The 26,494-nt window shown below is 35.8% G+C and overlaps 1 protein-coding gene across 1 annotated transcript; it reads right to left on the reverse strand.

The window, feature by feature from the left end:
• Positions 1-2,916: 2,916 nt before the first annotated feature.
• On the reverse strand, positions 2,917-26,494 carry LOC132564637 (agrin-like; the record flags this gene model as incomplete). Its single annotated transcript, XM_060229276.1, has 6 exons — positions 26,380-26,494; positions 24,678-24,890; positions 9,391-9,629; positions 5,922-6,024; positions 5,278-5,372; positions 2,917-3,034 (listed from the first exon to the last, which is right to left on the reverse strand). Coding segments are annotated over exons 1-6 (883 nt in total), but the record flags the coding sequence as incomplete, so codon positions are not given.

Genomic DNA, 26,494 nt, shown 5'->3' on the forward strand with positions numbered 1-26,494 from the left:
TTCCACATAAGTTACAAACAATGGAAAAAATACCAATGAAATCTTTAATTCAGCAACTATCAGAAATTGAACCAATTGAAAGTAATCTTTGGGATTATAAACAGTATTTTATTCCTATTTTCACGTGTTTAGGCTTAGTTTTAGTATTTTTTAGTATATTTTGTGTATGGTTCAAATGTTTCTTGCGGAAAAAGACAAAAAGTCAATTTACGAAATCGAACGCCATTGACCAAAATGATCAAGACGGACACAAACCAAAATATTCCAGTCCAGCGGATGTATCAGAAATACAACTAACACAGCCGTTGATGCCACCCATGTATCCAGCAAAGCTCTATCCACGCCTACAAAACATACTTCCACCACCAAGAATTGAAGAAGAGCCAGTGTAGAAATATTCATCAAACATGTTGACATTTACATTTATTTTCGTTAAATTTCGTCGTTTTGTCCTCTCGTCAAAAGAGACACTATTTTCAACATCATCCTTATTTTACAAGTTTTTCTACTATGGAGAGTTTACCTTACGTGATATTCAACATGGAGTGACCATTGTTTTCTTAAACTCTACCATAATGTGTTTGAAACAGAGTTAGTGATGTGGTTTAACACACACAAAAATGTAATTCTCTGTATCTCATACGACACATCTAGTAGAACTCAACAATATTTCGACAGACAGGAATCATCCGATGCAGTCTAATGCCGGAAAGACAGAAGAAGTCTTCGTTTCCTGATCAGAATCGTATTTATTATTTTACCTCTAACGACGAACTTTGTATTGTTTTATCATTAACTCTTCATCGTTTGTCTCAACCTTTTTGTGCGAGATATCACGTCTAGACGGTAGTACGTCAACCAAGAACTTTTCGTCATTTTCATATTTACAAGACTCATCATGTGATGAACATTACTTTTATTTGGCCTCTTCGTCAAGACTTGTGATTTGGAACCTTCGCCGTGTGGAACTATCAACTTGTGGAGTGATTGAACTGTCTTATTAATATTTCGAACTGTACTATTCATATAATAACTGTAATATCAATTTATTATTGCCTTTCGTTCTCAGTTCTTTATAAGTACACAATACTTTTATGTTTATTCTATTGCAAATATTGTAAAATTGCATGTATTACATGTAAGTTTTTATATCTAAATATTATATTGACCTCGTACATTACCTATGTATGTTACATCTTAAGTAGTATTTTATATATTTATGTCTATTAATTATAAGGAACCATCCCTTAATCGGGTAATAACAATAATTAATCGTTATGATTTACAAAAGTTTTCAATTACTAGTTTTATCAGATCTCAATGATCTATTTTTTTTATTTTTTTGAAATGTTATCTTGAAATGTTACAAATTGTGCTGTTTTACATATCATTATCCTTAGAGAGTTCCAAATCAATTATGTTTTCAATATATTCACACAACTTTTATTCACATACTATTTGGAGAGTTTCGCCTACGTGATATTACACGAGGATTTAAATGTTTAAACTCTACCATTTTATGTCAGAGTCAAAGTCAGTGACGTGGTTGTACACGCACAATATTCATATGAAAGACTTTGTTACTCATAAGACATATTTACACAAATACATATTTCTATGCGGATGACACATTCCCGATACATTTAATATCAATAACTTAATGATAAGGAACTTTCTGATTTTATTTCATTTTCTCATCAATTGTACTAGTCATAGCCTTATTGTGAGCGTGACGTCATGACTTAGCATAACAGACGGTGGTACGTCGTAACTAAGTATATTTACATATTTTTTCATTCATTAATTGTAACACAGCACAATGAAAACATTTGTCGATAATTGAAATTTATCAAAGTCGAGCGAAAGCCTTACTATCCACTTGATTTTTTTTTCTTCTCTTCGTTTTTTATCAAAATGTACATCGTTAACAAGCAAGTTTCATGGTTATTCATGGTTTTATTACAAAGGGACGTAACGAACTATTAATATTTTCATAGATGATGTCAAAATTATAACTAATTTGAAATCAATTTTATACAAAGGGACGAATGAACTATTAAAAGTTAATATGTAAGTTAAATTAAACTATCCAAAACTGTATTCCACTAGACATAAGTCAGACGTGTTGTCCAGAAGCCAGAACATACTTTCTGTTAATAATCTATCACACATGTCCAGTATACATTCGCTCCCGGGTTAATTACATAAGCTTACCAATACCGTCTAGCAGGACAGGTCAGCAAAACCTTAGCTTGTCGTAAACCACCTAATCTACCACTATGTGTGTGCATTAGACCATGTAAATAACTCATGTGTTATCCACTTCTTGTTAGCAAATATGTAATATTAGATTATCAATGTCTACGACTTTTAGTATAAATACGACTAGGTTTCTAGCCAGTCGTCGATTCGGTTCCTGAAGGCATGCGAGTGTACCACCTCTCCATGTCTACACACAATAAATTTACATCAACCTAAACAGCGTTTGGATTTCTTCATCTCCACTCAACACTGCAACACTCTTCATTCTCAACAAAGAAGTTCACCCACTACACTTTATCGGACACCACATCACTTTAAAGGTAACACAAGCTTTAACTTCTGTCGATGATGGATGCCACACTTGAGATGAAGTATCTCACCCTTTGGATCAAATGGCCTGAAAACGTTCCCTATGTTGTAAAATCCTTCATTTTTGTGGGGGATTTATTTTTGCTAATTTTCGTGAATATTCTTAATCCACAAATTTATGTGCCCACAAACTGATATCAATTAGTATACGGTAATTATATTCATCTAGCTATATTTATCCACAAAATCAAGTGTCCTCAAAATATGATTTTTTTCGGAAAACCACAAAAATTAAGCCCCACAAAAATACACGGTTTTACAGTAATACAGGTGACTGTTACTTACCACACTCCCCTATAGAGGCCACTATGATAAGTTGTTGTAGACGACACGATTCCAACATGAGCTCACACTCGTTTCTGTAGGTTTTCCCGTCAGATCCACACAGTTTCACTACCTGATCCTGTAATATATTCTTGGTGTATCAATTTCAAACTGCTTTAAGAATAAAGAACCTTACACTGGAAATTGTTTGAAATTTTCATAAAAATATTTTGAGAAAATATTTTTTAACAAATTGTCAGTTGATGTGAAACCTACTTATGCCATCTTCAATGTCTCATGAAAAATAAACTACTAACAATGATATCGTCAAATTTGTAACATAATTACGTTATACTTAAAATGATGGCACTACCCTATTGTGAATAAGTGTCATTGTCCGAGCCAGCTATCATTGTCTACCCCGTGTGGGATAGAGGCATCCCATCCCTTACAAACTAATACAAGATCACCCTTTCAACTATAGAAGAAATAATCATTAATATCTATATCTTGTAATATATCATTAAATTACAACCAAAATATTACGTATATGTGATGAATCATCTATGTAGTAGTCAGTACCGTTCAGTGTAGCTTCAGTATATTATCCACACATACAGACTCGCTTGAACTACTGGGTGTGAGCTTGTACATGCATTTCTAATTATTAGGTGATATGGCAAAATCACAGAGACACTTTAATTGAGTAAGTGGCCTAAATGTACAACGAAAAATCATCACTGGAAATTTACATACCAATGTACATATTGTAATTTTGATGAACAGGTTGTAATTCCAATATATGTTGTAATTTTGATGTACCAGAAGAGGTACATGTTGTGATTTTGATGTACATGTTGTAATTTTGATGTACATGTTGTGATTTTGATGTACATGATGTAATTTTGATGTATATGTTGTGATTTTGATGTACATGATGTGATTTTGATGTACATGATGTGATTTCGATGTACATGTTGTGATTTTGATGTACATGTTGTAATTTTGATGTACATGTTGTGATTTTGATGTACATGTTGTGATTTTGATGTACATATTGTAATTTCAATGAACATTGTGTAATTCCAATATATATTGTAATGTTGATGTACATGTTGTGATTTTGATGTACATGTTGTAGTTTTGATGTACGTTTTAACTTTGATATAAGTTGTGATTTTGATGTACATGATGTGATTTCAATATGTTGTAATTTTGATGTACATGTTGTGATTTTGATGTACATGATGTGATTTTGATGTACATGTTTTATCTTTGATATAAGTTGTAATTTTGTTGTACACGATGTGATTTTGATGTACATGATGTGATTTTGATGTAAATGATGTGATTTCGATGTACATGTTGTGATTTTGATGTAGTGTACATGATGTGATTTTGATGTACATGTTGTGATTTTGATGTAGTGTACATGATGTGATTTTGATCAATAGCTGAGAATTGTATAATGATAAGGACTGGATAGATTTATTCACGAATGCTAACTTCTCTGACGATATACTTCTCGACATAGCTGAGGATTGTATAACGACACGGGCTGTAACGATAGAATCAAATGACTCAAAACTTACGACGAGAAATTAGGAAAAGAAACTGACAACTGATTATTTAATCTAACCGTTCACTCAGAAATGTCATTGGAAAATGAGCAAAAATGCATAGCAGTAAAATTATGATTTTTTTTAATTTCAAGAAAATCCATTGAAAACTGAGCAAATGCATAGTCAGACATTTTTTTTCACATAAAGGGTCATAACTCCCTTAAAAGGTGTTGAAATGCAAAATCATTTTAGAAGCCGCAGCTCTATAGTGTACTGGCATTTAACACAAAATGTCAAAAAATTATTAATGAAATAGCAAATAAATAGGTGGAAAACTAGTCAAGCAGACATATCCTTTGTTGCCTATATGTTTCACAAATCAATGTTCTAAGGGAAATTAATTCAATATAAAAGTATGTATAACAATACCAGAGAGAGTACCTACGAACTTTGACCTTTCAGTCCACTAAAGGCACATTCCAACTATGGCTTGTTGTAAGCTATCACATTTATTGTTACTGATCCAGGCACTCAGTCTAATTGTTTATGTTACAATTTTAGAAATCTGGGTCATTATTATGCTTTTTATGGCACCACAAGATTAAAATGGCAGTTTGACAAAAGAACATTGGTTTATTAGCAGTTTGACAAAAGAACATTGGTTTATTAACAAACAGTTTTGGGTGAAATAATGCATGCTTTTTAAAAGGAAATGGTTAACCAAAAGAGGGATTTTAGATAAGAAAATCCTGGGAGAGAGTGTTTCTTTTAATAAAATAAAGCAAATAAAACAAAGGTATTTGGCCGTTTCTGGCCTTACCTGTCGGCATGCCTTGGGACAAACACATGTGGGGTGGTCACTGGTCTTATCACAGATGGAGTAGAACTCACACTGGTCCTGCTCGCCACAGCCCCCTGTAACAGAGGACAGCGTTCCATCACATGCCACACACTGCTACATATCTACTCACACAATGTCTACATACATTACCTTTTCTGTCCACCCATCGCCGATGGACTACAATAGCAATTCATCACAATCAATAACAATCACTGATGCTTATAAACATAATAAATCATGATTATGATTGATTTACAAACAAGAAGAAAAACAATAATCACTGGTGTTTCTCACCAAATATTGTTAGAATCTGTACAACCTTTCTGGAGGAAAAGAATTTGATAAAAATCTGTCTCTGATGCAAGGATTTGTAAAAACTTGATATTCTTAGATAGAAATTTTTTGCCAGCTAAGGCTTCAGAATAAGTTTTGTTTAAATCCTTAAATTATTTAGCTGTAAGCCAATTTAGTTGTTCATTCAGCTGGTTTTTATAGTCAATGATAAACAAAGTAAAATCACACTTCAGGACATATCCTGACTCTTTGGGTTGTATAACCTGAAACTTAATATTTGAAGATCTCAGTTTTATTGGATGGTTACATCTCCGAATCAGCCTACTTACTACATCTGCCTTGGTGCCAAATATTTATGTGGGTGTGTTCATCGCAGTTTGTGAGGCGGAGTTTACACTCGTTTGGGTAAGTCCTCCCATCTGTGCCACAAACCTGGAAAAGCAGGAATTACGTGAAACACTCTTTGTAACAAATTTCAACACCAAATTCCTATAACCTTAACCACAGTTGATCTAACCAAGGACCACCTGACTTCTTTTAATTTTATGCTCAACCATGAGTTTGTCACTGCCCTGTATATAAGGTTTGTCACTTCCCTATATATCAGGTTTGTCACTTCCCTATATATCAGGTTTGTCACTGCCCTATATATCAGGTTTGTCACTGCCCTATATATCAGGTTTGTCACTGCCCTATATATCAGGTTTGTCACTGCCCTATATATCAGGTTTGTCACTGCCCTGTATATCAGGTTTGTCACTGCCCTATAAATCAGGTTTGTCATTTCCCTATATATCAGGTTTGTCACTGCCCTATATATCAGGTTTGTCACTGCCCTACATATCAGGTTTGTCACTTCCCTATATAGCAGATTTGTCATTTCCCTACATATCAGGTCTGTCACTTCCCTATATATCAGTTTTGTCACTTCCCTATATATCAGTTTTGTCACTTCCCTGTATATCAGTTTTGTCACTTCCCTGTATATGAGTTTGTCACTTCCCTATATATCAGTTTTGTCACTTCCCTATATATAAGGTTTGTCACTGCCCTGTATATCAGGTTTGTCACTTCCCTGTATATCAGGTTTGTCACTGCCCTATATATCAGGTTTGTCACTTCCCTATATATCAGGTTTGTCACTTCCCTATATATCAGGTTTGTCACTGCCCTGTATATCAGGTTTGTCACTGTCCTGTATATCAGGTTTGTCACTTCCCTGTATATCAGTTTTGTCACTTCCCTGTATATCAGTTTCGTCACTTCCCTATATATCAGGTTTGTCACAACCCTGTATATCAGTTTTGTCACTTCCCTGTATATCAGTTTTGTCACTTCCCTATATATCAGTTTTGTCACTTCCCTATATATCAGTTTTGTCACTTCCCTGTATATCAGGTTTGTCACTTCCCTATATATCAGGTTTGTCACTTCCCTATATATCAGGTTTGTCACTTCCCTATATATCAGGTTTGTCACTTCCCTATATATCAGTTTTGTCACTGCCCTGTATATCAGTTTTGTCACTTCCCTGTATATCAGTTTTGTCACTTCCCTATATATCAGGTTTGTCACTGCCCTATATATCAGGTTTGTCACTGCCCTATATATCAGGTTTGTCACTTCCCTATATATCAGGTTTGTCACTGCCCTGTATATAAGGTTTGTCACTTCCCTATATATCAGGTTTGTCACTTCCCTGTTTGTCACTTCCCTGTATATCAGTTTTGTCACTTCCCTATATATCAGTTTTGTCACTTCCCTGTATATCAGTTTTGTCACTTCCCTATATATAAGGTTTGTCACTGCCCTGTATATCAGGTTTGTCACTGTCCTGTATATCAGTTTCCTGTATATCAGTTTTGTCACTTCCCTATATATAAGGTTTGTCACTGCCCTGTATATCAGGTTTGTCACTGTCCTGTATATCAGATTTGTCATTTCCCTACATATCAGGTCTGTCACTGCCCTATATATCAGTTTTGTCACAACCCTGTATATCAGTTTTGTCACTTCCCTATATATAAGGTTTGTCACTGCCCTGTATATCAGGTTTGTCACTGCCCTGTATATCAGGTTTGTCACTGCCCTGTATATCAGGTTTGTCACTGTCCTGTATATCAGGTTTGTCACTTCCCTGTATATCAGTTTTGTCACTTCCCTATATATCAGTTTTGTCCCTATATATCAGGTTTGTCACTGCCCTATATATCAGGTTTGTCACTTCCCTATATATCAGGTTTGTCACTTCCCTATATATCAGGTTTGTCACTTCCCTGTATATCAGGTTTGTCACTTCCCTGTATATCAGGTTTGTCACTTCCCTATATATCAGGTTTGTCACTTCCCTATATATCAGGTTTGTCACTTCCCTATATATCAGGTTTGTCACTTCCCTATATATCAGGTTTGTCACTTCCCTATATATCAGTTTTGTCACTTCCCTATATATCAGGTTTGTCATTGCCCTATATATCAGGTTTGTCACTTCCCTATATATCAGGTTTGTCACTGCCCTGTATATAAGGTTTGTCACTTCCCTATATATCAGGTTTGTCACTGCCCTGTATATCAGTTTTGTCACTTCCCTATATATCAGGTTTGTCACTTCCCTATATATCAGGTTTGTCACTGCTCTACATATCAGTTTTGTCACTAACATTCAAGTTTTGATAGGTCAGATGAGCTTATGTTATAAAGTGATATAAGGGTAGGGATATAACTTGTGATAATTAAATAATCATTTTCCTTCATGGTATAAAGGTTAGGACTATCCCCTGTGGTTTTAAAAAAAAAAAAAGGTTAGGGCTATCCCCTGTGGTATAAATGTTAGGGCTATCCCCTGTGGTATTAAGGTCAGGACTATCCCCTGTGGTATTAAGGTCAGGGCTATCCCTGTGGTATTAAGGTCAGGACTATCCCCTGTGGTATTAAGGTCAGGACTATCCCCTGTGGTATTAAGGTCAGGACTATCCCCTGTGGTATTGAGGTCAGGGCTATCCCCTGTGGTATTGAGGTCAGGGCTATCCCCTGTGGTATTGAGGTTAGGGCTATCCCTGTGGTATTAAGGTCAGGGCTATCCCCTGTGGTATTAAGGTCAGGACTATCCCCTGTGGTATTGAGGTCAGGACTATCCCCTGTGGTATTGAGGTCAGGGCTATCCCCTGTGGTATTGAGGTCAGGGCTATCCCCTGTGGTATTGAGGTCAGGGCTATCCCCTGTGGTATTAAGGTCAGGGCTATCCCCTGTGGTGTTCCTAATCAGATTAAGACTTTTCCAATTTGAATGGCACGTACCGGTTGAAACTCCTCAGAACAGACTGGACATTCACAGATAGGGTATCCAGCCCTCATCTGACAAATAGCATCGTTTTCACATGTGTGACCCAGACAAGAAATCTCTCCCTTTCCTGTTGATGAAACCAGACATATATCTACTTAGAAAGGTGTCAAATGTGTCATTAAATTATCACTACACAATGGCTAATGTTGATGTAGTTGACACATGTGATAAAAAAATTATTTAATCAATGAAATTATTCACTCTTATTTATATCTGGGAATAACAAAATGGAACAATATTATTTCTTCAATATGGGATGAGATCCAACTTACCACAGATATAATGAATGACTTACCACAGGGATGAGGTACAATTTACCACAGATATATGGTGTGATGTACCACAGGAATAATGTACAATTCACCACAGATATATGGAGTGACTTACCACGGAAATGAGATACAACTTACCACAGATATATTGAGTGATTTACCACAGAAATAATGTACAACTTACCACAGATCTATGGTGTGACTTACCACAGGGCCCATGGTGTGATAGTATAACATTTTTTTTCTGAAGACATGATGTTCGTCTCAGGTCACATTCATTGTCGTATGTGTAGCCATCAGAGCCACAAACTTGGCGTAGAATAAATTCACAAGGCGACGGACACTGACATTTTGCGATGCCATTTTTGTTGATACTGCATTCCTCACCAAATTCACATGTTATTGTTCGACATGGGTTAGATCCTGAAATCCCACAAAGACAAATTACATTTGCTCTATTTTGATGTGTGTTTTTTAAGTATAAATATACCAACGACAATCTTCCTCTAAACATTAAAATACAATTTGTTAAATTTCAATATTCTCAGAAACTGATCCAATCAGGGTCTAGTTTTAAATTATTGACATTATAAAACTTTTCAAACATTTAGCATAAATAAAGGGAAAAAGTTATAACTCCCATGATTATGCCAGTCATACAAATTAGTCCATTTTACATGACTTTAAATTACTTCCTGTGTAATGAGACCAGATAATGTTTGTAAGCTTCTCATGTTTTAATTGAATCTTCCATTTTAAAAAACCAATTAAAATATAGATATTTACAATTTAATTGCTATTAACAAATAACTAAACATATCCAAAATATGATTAAATATATAACTATTTCTTTAGAAAAGAAGAATGCAGCAAAACCCTGACCAAAGAAAAGAAAAAAAACTAACTAAATATCATTTCCTTATAAGGAAATATTTTTACTTTACAGTACTAACTTTCTTCTGTGGTAAATTCTCATAAATTTTTTGTGTTCATTTTTTTTACCTTGCTTAAGAAAGTTTTTCCAAACAGCTAGTTCATCAAATAATTTTTATGCTTTAAACAATATTAATATCACAAAATAATACATGGCTTAATGGAGTGTTAGTTGTACCATGTCAGCAGGGGATTGTCCCTTTTCACACACATACTTTATAAACATGATGTATTCAGTCAGTTCATCTTATATTATCTGCAGTTTTTGAGAGTATTTTAAAAGTGTGTAAGAAAAATAATCAATCACCTCTGTGTAATTAAGACAGACAAATCCCAACCTGATAAGACAATTATAACGATAATCAAAATTTTGAAATTGGAACCCTACTGATTAGTTCTGAAATTTAAGCTTTGAGTTGAAACAGAATATCATACTAAGTGCAAAATGATACTGTATAACTGTACTTAAAATTTTTTGAAAAAAAAATGAATATTTCTCTCACCTATATATGGTCCTGAGAAGGCCCGAAAGGGCGAAACCGATAGACGAACAACATAATAAAGACTCAAGAACCACACACTTCGAGGCCGTTGTAATTGATATATTTAACTTAATTTCAAAAACGATATTTCAAAGTATTTAGAAATACTTTTATGACTGGTAAACAATTCCAACTTTGTTTTCATTAAGTTCAGAGGTCATCATATGCTTTTTATTGAGTTTCCTATCTAGGTAATATATTACTAAGAGAATTGTCCAAAGTTCTTCTGTTTATGGGTAATATTCTAAGCAATCTATCGGAAAATCATTGTTTATCTGGAGAGAATTTTCCCAAGACCATGCCATGTATGGTCAAAAATGAATGATTGGTTGGTATAAGCTGGATTATCTAAACAGAGTGTGGCAGGATGGTTTGGGATGCTTATTAATATGAATGTTTGTTGAGGGTCTTTTCAGCAGAGTAAAACGGCACGGGACTGTCCAAGAACAGGATGTCGTTAAGTGATGTCACATCTGCACAACATTTAGAAGGACATCGCGGTCCCAGTCTTCTTCATTGATGCCAGAAGCATTCCAAGTCTTAGATGAATCAGATCAAGAACTGTATGAAACTAATTACCGGAAGCCAACATCAGCCTGCAGTGTCTAACTATTCATCCAAATTTCCTTCAATGTTTCAGACTTACCACTTACCATGGTGCATGAGACACCAGCAATTCACTAACAAGGACTTTTCTAATGTGCTCACAGATGAGTTCTGATTTCACCTTGATAACACTGATGTTCAGGTGTTCAGTTGAACATTATAGCGAATTTCATTGTGTAGATGAGTAATTAAGCTTCACCATCATAATGGTGAAGGATGGTATCCCAAAAATCAAAAGGATTCCCTTCCTTAAGTGGAAGGCAACTTGACAAACTGTGCATGCTACAGCAACGAAATTATGTGTGTTTATATTCTTCTATATATCTGTAATAGCCACTATAACAGTATTTTGCAGCAGGACAATGCAGGACCTCACACTGCGCATGTTGTTGGGGCATGTCTACAACAGCAGCATCGTTCTAACATGGCAAGCTGTGTCATCGGATTTGTTTCAGATCAAGATTATCTAGGATAAAATTGCGGAATGTGTAGAATAGAAGCCTAACATTCCTGTGACAATGGATCTGTTACAACATACATTGTCATATGGCAGAATATTCCTAAGCATCTCAGTGTGATTTGATCAATTCCATGATTCCTAGAAGAGTAGCAGGCATCACATGCCAATGGTGGTTTCACACAGTATTAAACATGTGAAGCTGGATTTGAACTCCTGTTCCTCTCTGTGGCAATAGGGATTTTAATCCTAATTTAGAGATTGTATGATTCACTGTGTCATTATGAAGATAACCAATAAAAAGTGTAAAGAAAGATTTGGTACAAAATGTAACATAATTTTAGGTATGAATTCATAAATGAAACATGTAGAAGACAAAGTTTCTTTTTTCATTCTAATATATGATAATATAACATATGAATTTTATTGTATAAAGTTATTTCAATCTATATTAATCACTATTGTTGGCCTAGATGAGAAGCATATCTTAATGAGGGAAGAGATCACAGTACACAAATTTACAAAGAGATCTCAGAGGGATCTTGTCACCCACCATCATTTGATCTTTATTTGAACCTTTGAAGTTGGATTTTTTCTCTTTTTTTCTTGCCTTTTCTCTATTTTTGCTCTTAATTTTATCAAATTTGAAAAGTCTTTTTAAGAAATTGCTGTAACTAATCTTCAACAGTCATATCCAAGATGGCTGCCTGTCCACCATTTTGAATTTCTGACACCAAGCAGGTACAACCAAGGACCAAGGAGAATGGACATATGAAATTTTTGAAAGGTCCATCCTATCGTTCTTCTCAAGAAATAGTGATAACAAAATTTCATAGTAAAAATCCAAGATGGCCACCTTACAGCCATTTTGTTTTTTTTCCGATCAATGCAAAAAAATCAGAAAGGGGACAGCCTAAGGACCAAGGGAAACTTTTTGAAAGTTCTCTTCTCTTCTTTTGTCTTAATAATAAGAAATTTGAACATTCCTGGGATCAGCTCCAAACTCAAACAGGCACAACTAGAGACCAACAGGAACTTGAATGAAATTTAAGAACAATCCATGAAGTACTTTTCAAGAAATAACATTAACAAACTTCATTGAAAAATTAAGATGGCATCCTGTCAGAGGATAAGAAAGATCTCTCCAGCACTTCTCAAGAGAACACAAAAAAAAAAAATATTGTTTACAGATGGATGATAGACGGATGGCAATTTGAAAAGCTCACCATCCAATGATGGTGGGATAAAAAAGCTATGACAACCCTTTAAAATTCAGACTCCAAGATTGATGCCTGTAAGCCACTTTTTTTTCTGATAAGATCAAATATCAAACAGCACACTTAGGGACCAAGGGAAACCTACATCTTAAATTTGAGAAAAATCAATTTGATACTTCTCAAGAAATTGTGATATTAAATTGTCAAAGCCCAAGGAGGCCGCCTTTTAGCAATTTAGTTTTTTTCTGATTTTCTGTTAAGTCCCAAAATCAATTGGACACAATTGGAGGCAAATGAAAAATTTAAGAAAGATCCATTGAGTACTTTTCAAGAAATAGAGATTGATATTTTTAATATTATTGTCATAATCGACAGCCTCCTAGCTATCCTGCCTTTTTTCAAAAGTCTCAAAATCTTATAGACAAAACTAGAGCAAGCTAGAGGAATCTACATATGAAATCTATGACAGCTGCATCCAGTATTTCTAAAGAAAGGGATGGGCCACGGACAGAGGCACATAGACCATGGGCTTTGAATTAAATAGCCACCATCTAATGGCTGTCAGCTAAAAATATACATGGTTGAACTGGTGCATACCTTATAGCTGTTTCTTCAGGAAATTGCCCAGGTGAAAGGTGAGTATGTTTCTGCTATACTGTCCAACAACCCTTTCTTGATATATTTAAGTCTAGACTGCACATAGGTGAATGATTATCTTCCAAACATTTTTTTATGAATTCTTTCCTTTGAGATATTGCTATTCAGCTCAGTACTAATCAAAAACAGGGCAACAATTTGTACAATGTCACCATTTCCTTTATGGGGTGCTACTTTCATGCTTAATCAAGAAGTCAATAACCTGCCTCCCAACAGCTTGGAATTAGTAATCTATGGCAAGTTTTATAAAAGGCTTTCCATGTCTATTAAGTCTTTCTATACAGCTCTTACCAGGCTAATCGTACATAACAATGTCTGCATGCTCCACTCAGTTGTATACCGTTATAACAGGTATCGTTAACAATAAAAACGTCAAAAAATCAATGGCTTTGCCAACAACTCACGTCTTCTGGGAAAATACTTTACTTTTCATAACGTTTAGAGTATCTGACTTTGCCCAGAAAATTCTCTACAATTTCAAATGCTCACACAAACACTAATAAAAATACTTTTTTTTCATAACCTTTAGAGTATTTGACTTTTGCCAGAAAGTTCCCAACAATTTGAAATGTTCACAAAAACACCCAACATATGCATGCATCCTCCCCCTCCCCCCACCCACCCCAACTCTCACATGGTATATAATGTCTTTGTCTTGTTCTTACTGTTTCTTACTGCTAATTTAAACATACATACCAATATCATTATAAAAGAATTCCTGTATATAATGCATTTGTATCATTTTGCCTCAATAATGAATTAATTTGAATTACCAGATATCTATATTTAATAGTATAGTATACAGGCCTGATTTGGCTTCAGTCAATAAAAAAATATATCTCCCACATATTTGATAATAACAAAGAACTTACTTTTAATATTTAATTCTGACCCTCAAGTTTAAAACCTGATTTACTGGGTACATTATTGTATCAACCTACTATGATACTTTTAGTAGAAATTTTTAATCTTAAACTTCTGAAAAGACTTGAGTGAAAATAATTATTGAAACTGGTCCTATGGAAACAAATACATGTATACAGTTGTTCAATTTTTTTAAAAAGTCACAAAAAAATCATGAAGATATTTCACATTCAAATGTAATTAAAATTCATTGATTATGATAATAAATACATCGAACCACATCTACCAGACTACAAGCTCCATGAAGAAGGTTAGTCACATGCTTTTACAATAGGGCTGCCAACATTTCTCTACCGAGAAAACACATTCATAGACAGTCATGCTAAATAATAAGACAAAGAGCTAAAGTGCTAACATTACTACTCAGGTCACAATGGCGTGCAGCATGCAAGCAGACACATACAAGCTTCCAAGAAACAGAGAAGTCATATCAGCACCCAAAACAGGAAGCTGACTACAGGTGACCCGAGTTCAGTATTTAGTATATGACTTTGATGGGAGATATACAGGCACTTGGATGGAAGGTTTTGCTGTTTACATCTTACATTTTATACTATAGACTGACTTGGAGAAAATTCTATGATTTTGACACAATATATATCAACATGAATCTCCCCTAATCTAACTAATATATCTGCCTTACCCTCACATCTCTTAACTTATACATATTGCCTTACCCTCATCTCTCTTAACTTATACCTACTTTACCCTCACCTCTCTTAACTTATACCTGCTTTACCCTCACCTCTCTTAACTTATACCTGCCTTATCCTCACCTCTCTTAACTTATATCTACCTTACCCTCATCTCTCTTAACTTATACCTGCTTTACCCTCACCTCTCTCAACTTATACCTGCCTTAACCTCACCTCACTTAACTTATCCCTGCCTTACCTTCACCTCTCTTAACTTATACATCCTGCCTTACCCTCATCCCTCTTAACTTATACATGCCATACCCTCACCTCTCTTAACTTATACCTGCCTTACCCTCACCTTTCTTAACTTATATCTGACTTACCCTCAATTCTCTCAACTTATATCTACCTTACCCTCACCTCTCTGAACTTATACATGCCTTTCCCCACCTCTATAACTAATACCTACTTTACCCTCACCTCTCTTAACTTATACCTGCCTTAACCTCACCTCTCTTAACTTATACCTACCTTAACCTCAACCTCTCTAACTTATACTTGCCTTACCCTCACCTCTCTTAACTTATACCTGCCTTACTCTCACCTCTCTTAACTTATCCCTGCCTTACCCTCACCTCTCTTAACTTATATCTACCTTACCCTCACCTCTCTTAACTTATTCCTACCTTAACCTCAACCTCTCTTAACTTATACCTGCCTTACCCTCACCTCTCTTAACTTATCCCTGCCTTACCCTCACCTCTCTTAACTTATACATGCCATACTCTCACCTCTCTTAACTTATCCCTGCGTTACCCTCAATTCTCTCAACTCATATCTACCTCACCTCTCTTAACTTATATCTACCTTACCCTCACCTCTCTGAACTTATACATGCCTTTCCCCACCTCTCTTAACTTATACCTACTTTATCCTCACCTCTCTTAACTTATACCTACCTTAACCTCAACCTCTCTTAACTTATATCTACCTTACCCTCACCTCTCTGAACTTATACCTGCCTTACCCTCAACCTCTCTTAACTTATATCTACCTTACCCTCACCTCTCTGAACTTATACCTGCCTTACCCTCACCTCTCTTAACTTATACCTACCTCAACCTCAACCTCTCTTAACTTATACATGCCTTTCCCCACCTCTCTTAACTTATACCTACTTTATTCTCACCTTTCTTAACTTATATCTCCCTTACCAGTACCTTTTTTAATTTAAATCCTCTTCCCCGAACTCTCTTAACTTAATTCCCTAAACCCCAACCTTTCTTGATTTAAATCCTCTTTCCCAAACTCTCTTAACTAATATCCCCTTACCTCTAATCTCTCTTAACTTATATCCCCTTACCCCGTACTGTTAACTGACAGACCCTTACTTCTACCTCTCTCATTTTCTACTCCCTTACCTCCATGTTTCTTTACTGACTGATCACAAGGATCACCAGAGCTTAAAATTTTATGGAGGAAAGTGTGTGACAAAATTTTCCACTATGTCATCATGTTTACAACACTAAACAAAGGGAGGCAACTCAACAAGGTTAAGTAATAGATTTTACATTAATTTAGTAATAACCCATTTGATGAGGGTTTTAATTAACTAGAAATTAAGTCCTTTTTTATACTTAGAAATAGACGCATATCTACTGATACCAGCCATTATATCCTCGGGGTTTAATAGGTCATTTAAATAATTTTGTGACTCCAATAAAATCAATACTGTGTTTAAAAGTTGTAGATTTGTTTGCACATTAATTTAAAGTATTTTTTCATCTGTCTGCAGAGGATCACATATGGTCTAACATTAATATCTGGGGCCTTCATCATTTACATTATATAACCAATTTATACATCAACATGTAAAAATCATATTCTGATGTTCTGTGCAACAGGGAAACTAAAATATTGCAATGAAAAAAAATGTTTTCAAATATTCCAAATCAAAGTATTCTTTATCATGAATCTTAAAAGAATTAGGAATTAAATGATATTTGTTCAAAGATTAATATGATACAACTTTTAATTCTGTGTAAGACTAACCACCGATAGGGCTTCTCAATCTACCTGAGCAGTTTAGTGTTTTGAAAGAAAACATTCTCCTATGATTGGAAATAGCAACATCAATTCAAACATCTGACATAAATGACAATGCAACATTCGTGCTGAGTGGAGACTTAAGACCAAATGATATTTTTGTCTCTTGATAATAATTTCTGCCAAACTTGGACTAGCCCTTACTAACTCTGATAAGCCACAACTAACTCAGACTAGCACTGACTAACTCAAATTAGCTGTGATTAAGTCAGACTAGTCACGGGTGACTCAAAATTTCCCTGACTAACTCAAACTAGCCCTGACTAACTCAAATTACTTGAGATTAACTCACACTATTCATGGCTGACTCATACTAGCCATGATTAACTCAGTCTAGCTACAACTATCTCAGACTATCTCTTACTAATTTAGATTAGCCATGACCACATCAGACTAGCCATTAGTAAAATAGACTACCAACAACTAAGACTAGCCACATCTAACTTAGCCTACTTATGACTGACTCAGACAAGCCCTAACTAACTCAGACAAGCCTTGACTTACTTAGATTTGCCATGACTAACTTAAACTAGCCATTTGTAACTAAGACTAGCCATGGCTGACTCAGATAGCCATGACTACATCAGATCAGCTATGAAAGATATGGCCCACAGATCTGGTGGAATACAGTAATAATAAGGTAAGGTCTCTGAGATTTTTCAAAAATATTGCAAAAAAAAAATATATGTATTTTAAAAAATTTAAGGTAATTTTTCCAAGACATATCTTATAGACGATATTCTATTTACATGAAGAACCAATTTCCAACATAAAAATCATGAAATCATGCATTTTTATCAAAACTAAAAAAATCTCCTAAATCAGCAAAGAAGAAAAAAGTTTCATTTGAAAATAATTTGATTTTCTGGAGAAACTCCTATTTTTATTCATTTGAAGTAAAGATTGACTGAGTGTGCTATTTTTTTTTTTTTTTTTTTCTAAATTTCAAAACAAATTACACGTAATAACTACCAACACTGATAATATGGTTGTAATTGAAACACATCCAAGAGATTGCCAAGGAACTGGTTACATAGGTAGACTAGCTACTATCCATAGAAATTGAAATGGTTTCAACAATAGTGTTGACTGCAAGCATATCAATTACTTCTCATACAAAACAATCTGTAAAAATGTTCAACATCAAATCTAGGTTTTAATTATGCGACAAATTGTGATGAAAATAAAATTTTGAATATATATAATTATAAGTCATTGTAATATTATAATTTTGTAAGAAGGCAATATTTTAGTGTCAACTTTTTAGTATTGTTAGGGATACATTCAATCATGTGAAAGGGAGACATCAGGTAATCCTCCAAATATGTCAGTTTCTATTTATTAATTTTTATCTACCTGCAACAGAACGATTGTTTCAGCTGGACACAGAGCAGACTCTACTACAGTGCTGATACTACTCTCCCCGTAAGGTTACCAAGGCGACACTAAACACCAACTGATACTTTTTCTGGTATTGAAGACATTTAATTCCAAGTAAAAAAATCTCTATAATACTGAAATATCACATTATGTCCTTCCAATAAATAGTTCTACCAGGAAGCTTCTAATTTATTCAAATTAAAAACATTGGATAGAAACTGTATTTCATTTTTATCATATGCAAAATAAAAGATAATAAAATTATTTTTAACAAAAAACAAACATTGGTGTTTAGAAGAACAACACATGGATTTCTTCCCTCTATACAAGAGAGTTGTCTTCCCTCTATACAGAAGAGTTATCCCCCTTTACAGAAGAGAGTTATCTCCCTCTATATGAGAGTGTGATCTCCTCAGAAACCTTATGGGAAATGTTGTGCAGTGTCATTCCCAATGAAAATTGCTCCTCGTTGTTATCACTTTTGTACATCTGTAGCTTTTATTTTTTTCCAAATTCTGTTTCAGACTTTAAAAAAAATATACTGCTATGCGCACTAGTCATTTTTTGATACCTCAGAAAAAAAAACCTGGTGTTGAAGTGGAAGTATATATATTTAAAGAAGAAAGAAAATAAAGTCCTTGATATGATAAACATGATATAGATATTTCTGGATGTAAAATCATCTATTGTGAGACATCTGACTTAATTGCTTGATACTTCATATAAATGCTTTAAAATTTGTAGTATTGAAGTATATGCCTTGACCTAATTACTACAAAAACTTCTGTTTGTCATAAATAATCAAACAGTCAGATTTTTATTTGAGAATCACCGAGACCTAATTTGGGTGTAACAACAATATACTTTGAAATATCTAGTCTTTCAAATTATGCTGGCATGAACTTAATTCTTTCTTATAAACTACTACTGAATGAACAGTTGGAAGAAAATTGCTACAGAACAGATGACACCCATGTGAGATGTACATATACAGGGAGAATTCAATTAAAACGGGAAACCCACAAATGATGACTGACTGCGATAGAGGTCATTTCTACAGATGTACAAAACAATGAGGAATTCCCACAGAAACACAGATCCAACATATCTGCTTCTTTACAAGTTTCTGAAAGCATTATTGACTATTAACATGAAACAGAAAAGTTCTATAGATGGATGTTTCTGAGAACATTTGGGAAAAGAAATCAATTATCTTAAATTTCCATACAGAAAATTAGCCCAATCAGGAGGAAATTTGATAAAAAATCATCAAAAATGTGTTTCGTTAGAAAGCGTTGACCAGACAAGAAACAGAGATGTAGATTGGTTGCCATGGGAACTGGACATGGCTGTACTGAACATTTTTTTTACCCTTATATTCTTCTACTGCGTCGTGAACAACAACGTTTACAATTGGCGTTGTTACTGCTGAAAATACACATACGAGACACAACCGATCAGACAATACTCAACAGGTTTAGATCATGTCTGGGTTTCACTAGAACATCCTTTATCCTTATACATCAAATTGTCACGTAAACAAATTATACAGTGAAGAAAGAGTGAAATATTTCACGATTCAAGTGGTTAAATATCGAGTCCTTTTATAGGCTACTTCTACAGATGTAAAACATTGATAGTCTAGAGAATTGGAGAGGTTTTTTGATCTCAAGGTGAACCCAGACAGATCTTAACACAAGGATTAGTGACTATATAGGGTTAGTAGTCAGCCAAACGTCTGTATGATGAAAACTCCCACGACAGGCTGACGATGGTGTGATGCCGTACACACCATCTACTATTAAACTGTCCAGGGGCTGAGGTTGGAGTCAACAAAGACAAAATGTTCATTTTCAAACCATTTAACTGACTTTTTAAAACTTCTTAACACATATGATATAAACTTTTGGAAATACAATATTTAATGTGTTGATATATCAGATGTTTTTTTACTTAGAACTGTGTGTTAATCATTTTAAAAATGTAGCATGTTTGTAGGACATCAATTATTTATGAAAATATTTATATGGTTCCTAAAATTATTTTTAATGATTTTTAACACCTACAGCTTTTTGTGATATTATTAACTATCTACTTATCATTAATAATACAGAAAATTGGTAGCCATGGTAACCTATTTGTCAAGTCAAAAGTAAAGCAGCATGACAACAGTTGTCTCTCATTGCCAGCAAGTATTCATGTTGTATAAACAGGAAATAAAGATGATAACTATCAATACTTGGACAGAGCAGAAAATCCCTGGCTGGGCTTTTATAAAAATTCTGTTCCAATAACACCAATCAAACCTGACTTGTATACTAATGGTTCCAGGTATAGGGATCTCAGCTGTGCGTTCATGTTTTGTTCAGTATTGGGGACCCAATAGATATTTGTCTAACTTTAGGCCAATCTCAGGGTAGGATGCAATATAAAAGCATTACTGGACATCTTAACAGGTGGAACATAGCATTACCAGGACCTCATGCAGATTCCAGGTACAGGATTAAAAAGGGACTGACACAACATGAACAATGATCATCAGAACTTTGACCCCAAAAATGGAAACAAGATCAAAGCTCAGGATCTCCAGAGATTATGATGCCTGGGATGGAATCACCAGGGACTTGACCCCAGGTACAGGATCACCAGGGACATAGACCCCAGGAACAGGATCACCAGGGATATAGACCCCAGGAACAGGATCACCAGGGACGTAGACCCCAGGTACAAGATCACCAGGAACATAGACCCCACGTACACGATCACCAGGGACATAGACCCCAGACACAAGATCAACAGGGACACAGACCTCATACACAGGATCACCAGTGACATAGACCCCAGACACAGGATCACTAGGGACATAAACCCCAGACACAGGATCAACAGGGACATAGACCCCAGACACAGGATCACCAGGGACATAGACCCCAGACACAGGATCACCAGGGACATAGACCCCAGACACAGGATCACTAGGGACATAAACCCCAGACACAGGATCACCAGGGACATAGACCTCATACACAGGATCACCAGAGACATAGACCCAGGGACATAGACCTCATACACAGGATCACTAGGGACATAGACCCCAGACACAGGATCACTAGGGACATAGACCCCAGACACAAGATCATCAGGGACATAGACCTCATACACAGGATCACCAGAGACATAGACCCAGGGACATAGACCTCATACACAGGATCACCAGAGACCTAGACCCCAGACACAAGATCACTAGGGACATAAACCCCAGACACAGGATCAACAGGGACATAGACCCCCAGGTACAGGATCACCAGGGACATAGACCCCAGACACAGGATCACCAGGGACATAGACCCCAGACACAGGATCAACAGGGACATAGACCCCAGACACAGGATCACCAGGGACATAGACCCCCAGGTACAGGATCACCAGGGACATAGACCCCAGACACAGGATCACCAGGGACAAAAAAACCAGGTACAGGATCACCAGGGACATAGACCCCAGACACAGGATCACTAGGGACATAAACCCCAGACACAGGATCAACAGGGACATAGACCCCAGACACAGGATCACCAGGGACATAGATCCCCAGGTACAGGATCACCAGGGACATAGACCCCAGACACAGGAGAACCAGAGACATAGACCCCAAATACAGGATCACCAGGGACATAAACTCCTGGTACAGGATAACCAGGGACATAGATCCCAAATACAGGATCATCAGGTACATAGACCCCAGACACAGGATAACCAGGGACATAGATCCCAAATACTGGTTCACCAGGGACCTAGACCCTAGACACAGGATAAACAGGGACATAGACCCCAGACACAGGATCAACAGGGACATAGACCCCAGTCATAAGATCACTAGGGACATAGACCCCCGACACAGGATCAACAGGGACATAGACCCGAGACACAGGATCAACAGGGACATAGACCCCAGACACAGGATCACTAGGGACACAGACCCCCAGGTACAGGATCACCAGGGACATAGACCCCAGATACAGGATCACCAGGGACATAGACCCCAGACATAGGATCACCAGGGACATAGACCCCAGGTACAGGATCACCAGGAACATAGACCCCAGGTACACGATCACCAGGGACCTAGACCCCAGACACAGGATCACCAGGGACATAGACCCCAGACACAGGATCACCAGGGACCTAGACCCCAGACACAGGATCACCAGGGACCTAGACCCCAGGTACAGGATCACCAGGAACATAGACCCCAGGTACACGATCACCAGGGACCTAGACCCCAGACACAGGATCACCAGGGACCTAGACCCCAGACACAGGATCACCAGGGACATAGACCCCAGGTACAGGAACACTATGACTTAAGTTATGTGATCACTAGTACAGGTGACTTACCAGTGTTGATTCTTTGCTCTTAATTCATTTGATCATATGACTTCATGATTATATCTTAGTCCTTCATTACAATGAATTTACCCTACTTTAACTTATTAACCTTATTCTGTTGAGTTTTAAATTGGCAATCATTGAGAGTTGGCTGACATTGTTTAGAAAAACACCTATGTAGAATTGGTAGATGCCAAAGTACAAAACGGTGAGATAAAATCATGGTTAATTATACTTTCTTACTATTTCCAAGCTGATTTTGTTGTTTCAAATTAATTTTTAATACCACTTTCGTTAAAATGTGGTGTTTTGGGTCAGTAACAGGTACCGATACTCAGACTAAACCCTCACTGTAATCATTTTTTTGTTGTTGTCTTTTTAATTTTCTGTTTTAATAAAACAATTATTTATAATGAAACAAAGATTTAATTTAAATTTAGCACATTAACATCAAAGTTAAGTACAACCTGTTGTGCATTAACTGGAAGGGAAGTAAAGCAAGCCTGTGATTTTATTGTGAAAATAAGTGACATTTCAAAAACTTTAAAATAATGTATTGAATTGTCGGCTTTTTACCAAAGCAAATAAGCAGAAGCACCAGGAATACTTTCCTGAGATACAAAAACATTTTGATGTTTTACAAAATTATAAGCATCTAAAGCTCCACGGTAATTCAGCCTCTGGCACACTGACCTGATAAATATTGTGGGAGTATCAACAATCAAACAATTCAAGGATTTAAATTTGTAAGAGGATTGCAACTTTACTAAAGAGGTTTTATTTTAGGCCAATCAGCAGTTTGATGATATCATTTTTGACCAATCAGGACTCTGATGATTTTGTTTTGGACCAATCAGCAGTTTGATGATATCATTTTTGACCAATCAGCACTCTGATCATTTTTTTTGGACCAATCAATATTTTGATATATATCTCCATGTTTACAATACTCAGATAATGAAGAATTTCCTTATAGTTCTGAAGTTATGACAGCTGTGTTAAACTTAAGGAATAGAAAATAAAATCATTAGTACATTTTCAAATTTCATTGAAATTAAAGCTGTGAGTTAAGGCTGCAGTCCTCGGTAATATCTCACGTGTATAATACGAGACCTAACTACACCACAGCCTGCAGGCCAACATCCAGGATTTTACCTCCAGAAAATTTTTTTTCTCTCATTTAACGTTATATCAATCAACTACAAGAAAATTGAATAATTGAAAAATTATGTAATTTCTCAGGGCTGGATTCCTGGAAGCTGTGATGTTAAAGCGACCTGTTCGGTGTTTGTCGCGGGAGTTGATTCAGTGAACTGTGACAGGGATGTAGCCGTTGATGCATGAATAAATTAAACATCTCTGTTAGGGAATGTTTTTATCATTCAGTGTTAGTAAGATTTTATTAAAGAAAAATAATATAAATATATAGTATAACATATATTTATAAAATCCACAAATCAGACAAGCATATATATATACAGCACAGTATGGAGAATGATGGAGAATGAAGAATTCGGGGTATGATAAGATATTAGATATTTCCAAAAACATTGTAAAAGATGCAATAATTTCTTAGTTGTTGAAATAGTAAAGACAGCATTAAAAGATTCTAAGGATCATACCCTGGCACTCCCCCGAATGATGAAGTCGGATAATTCGCATCGTACGACATGCTTCCATCTCGAGTCGACACAAGTTGCTATAAGTGGCACCATCGTCTCCACAAACAAATTCTAATGTGTCAGGACATTTCTCGGCACAGCGACACACAGGTTTACGTTCAGCATTCAGCTGGCAAACTTTTGGAGGCTCACACACAAATCCTGCGCATGGTGCTGTGGACACAAATTCATATACATGTAGAGTTATAGAAAAAAAACCCATCAAGCTTCAATCAGTTCTCGATCACAAAGTATATGAGTTGTTTCCCTTGCTAATACCAATGAAGATTCTACCTGAATAGTACGGGTGCAATATTTACTTTCAATTTATTATTTTTTTTAAAAAGTAACAATTCGATCTGTGAATTCTGAGAAGAAATTTGTGACATTATCTGATAACAGAAAGGACCAGAGAGGCAGGGCTCTCGATCTGCCAGATTTGGGGCCGAATTCCCAATGCAAAACAGTATCTTTTTTCCCAATTAAGACCCCAAGTTTTCCCAATTCTAAGGAAAACACCGCTATTTTTCCCAATTCTAAGGGCCCCGGGCCCCAGTCCAAAAATGGGCAGTGAGAGCCCTGGAGAGGTGTCACTGCCTGATCATTCATAACTTTATAACATTAATTTCTAGAAGATATATCTGTACCTAGATATCTATACATATACTAACTCAATACTCCTGAAACACAATATCTATTCTCAACAGGAAATTTATCATCATTCTTTTTAATACATTTTCTAATAAAAAGATAGCAAATCGTTGATCCACACATAAAAGAAATTTATAGATATACTGAGTATCCCCTAAGGCACTATATGTCCCCTACCTACGCCCACACTTTATTACATTGTGACAATTTATAGATGGTCTTGTTTGGTGTTATTTCGAAGAAAGAAATAAAAAAACAAGTAACTTATTTTAATGGAACAACACAGTAAATCAGTATGATAATCTGACAATACAGTTTCATTAGGTTTAACATTTAGGCCCACATCACCAATGACGAGTCCGAAAGGGACAAACCAGCTGTCTGATACAGTTTAATTCATTATTTGTCTCTACTCTACTCTACCTAACACTAAATTTGTATTAAATGGTGCTGTGAATTTGTGTCTTTTGTACAATCTTTCATCCTTGTGTAATAATGTTTTATAATATTGTGTGAGTTTGTGAAGTTACACGCTAAAAAGCTGTACGAAACAAAGTCACTTAAGCAATGACAACAAATTTTCTAAGAATAGTAATGGTGACCTTGACCCTGCTATGATATTTGAGTGCCTTACAAGTAATCTCTCAAGGAGTGAAACCACTAAAGCTCTGACAACAATTTTCTAAAAATAGTTTGTGACCTTGACCCATCAACCATGAAACTCAAATTTGCGAAAGATATTTAAAGTGTGAGAATCAAAGAAAATCCCTCCAGTAGTGAAACCCCTTGGGTGCTGACAACGATTTCCTAAAAATAGTAAGGTAAAGGGACCTTGACTAGACCAGACAATCCTGAAACTCGTCCAAGATTATGGTCATCTGTAAATGCAGTTCGATCAAAGATCTATAAGGAATGAAGCTGTTAGACTGATGACAAAGATTATCTAAAAACTGTAGTAGTGACCTTAACCCAACAATTCTAATATTCAAACTTGTTCCAGTTATTTTTATACTTAACAAGCGTTTGAAGTTTGATGAGAGTTCCTCAAGGATTGAAGTCACTAGAGATCTGACACACTTTTTCACATATTGCTCCTTATCCACAATCTTGTACACAAGCTTTATCAT

The sequence above is a fragment of the Ylistrum balloti genome, unplaced genomic scaffold (assembly GCF_031769215.1).
Source record: "Ylistrum balloti isolate Yb309-2 unplaced genomic scaffold, AGI_CSIRO_Ybal_v1 Utg372454, whole genome shotgun sequence".
NCBI classification, from domain to species: Eukaryota; Metazoa; Mollusca; class Bivalvia; order Pectinida; family Pectinidae; genus Ylistrum; species Ylistrum balloti.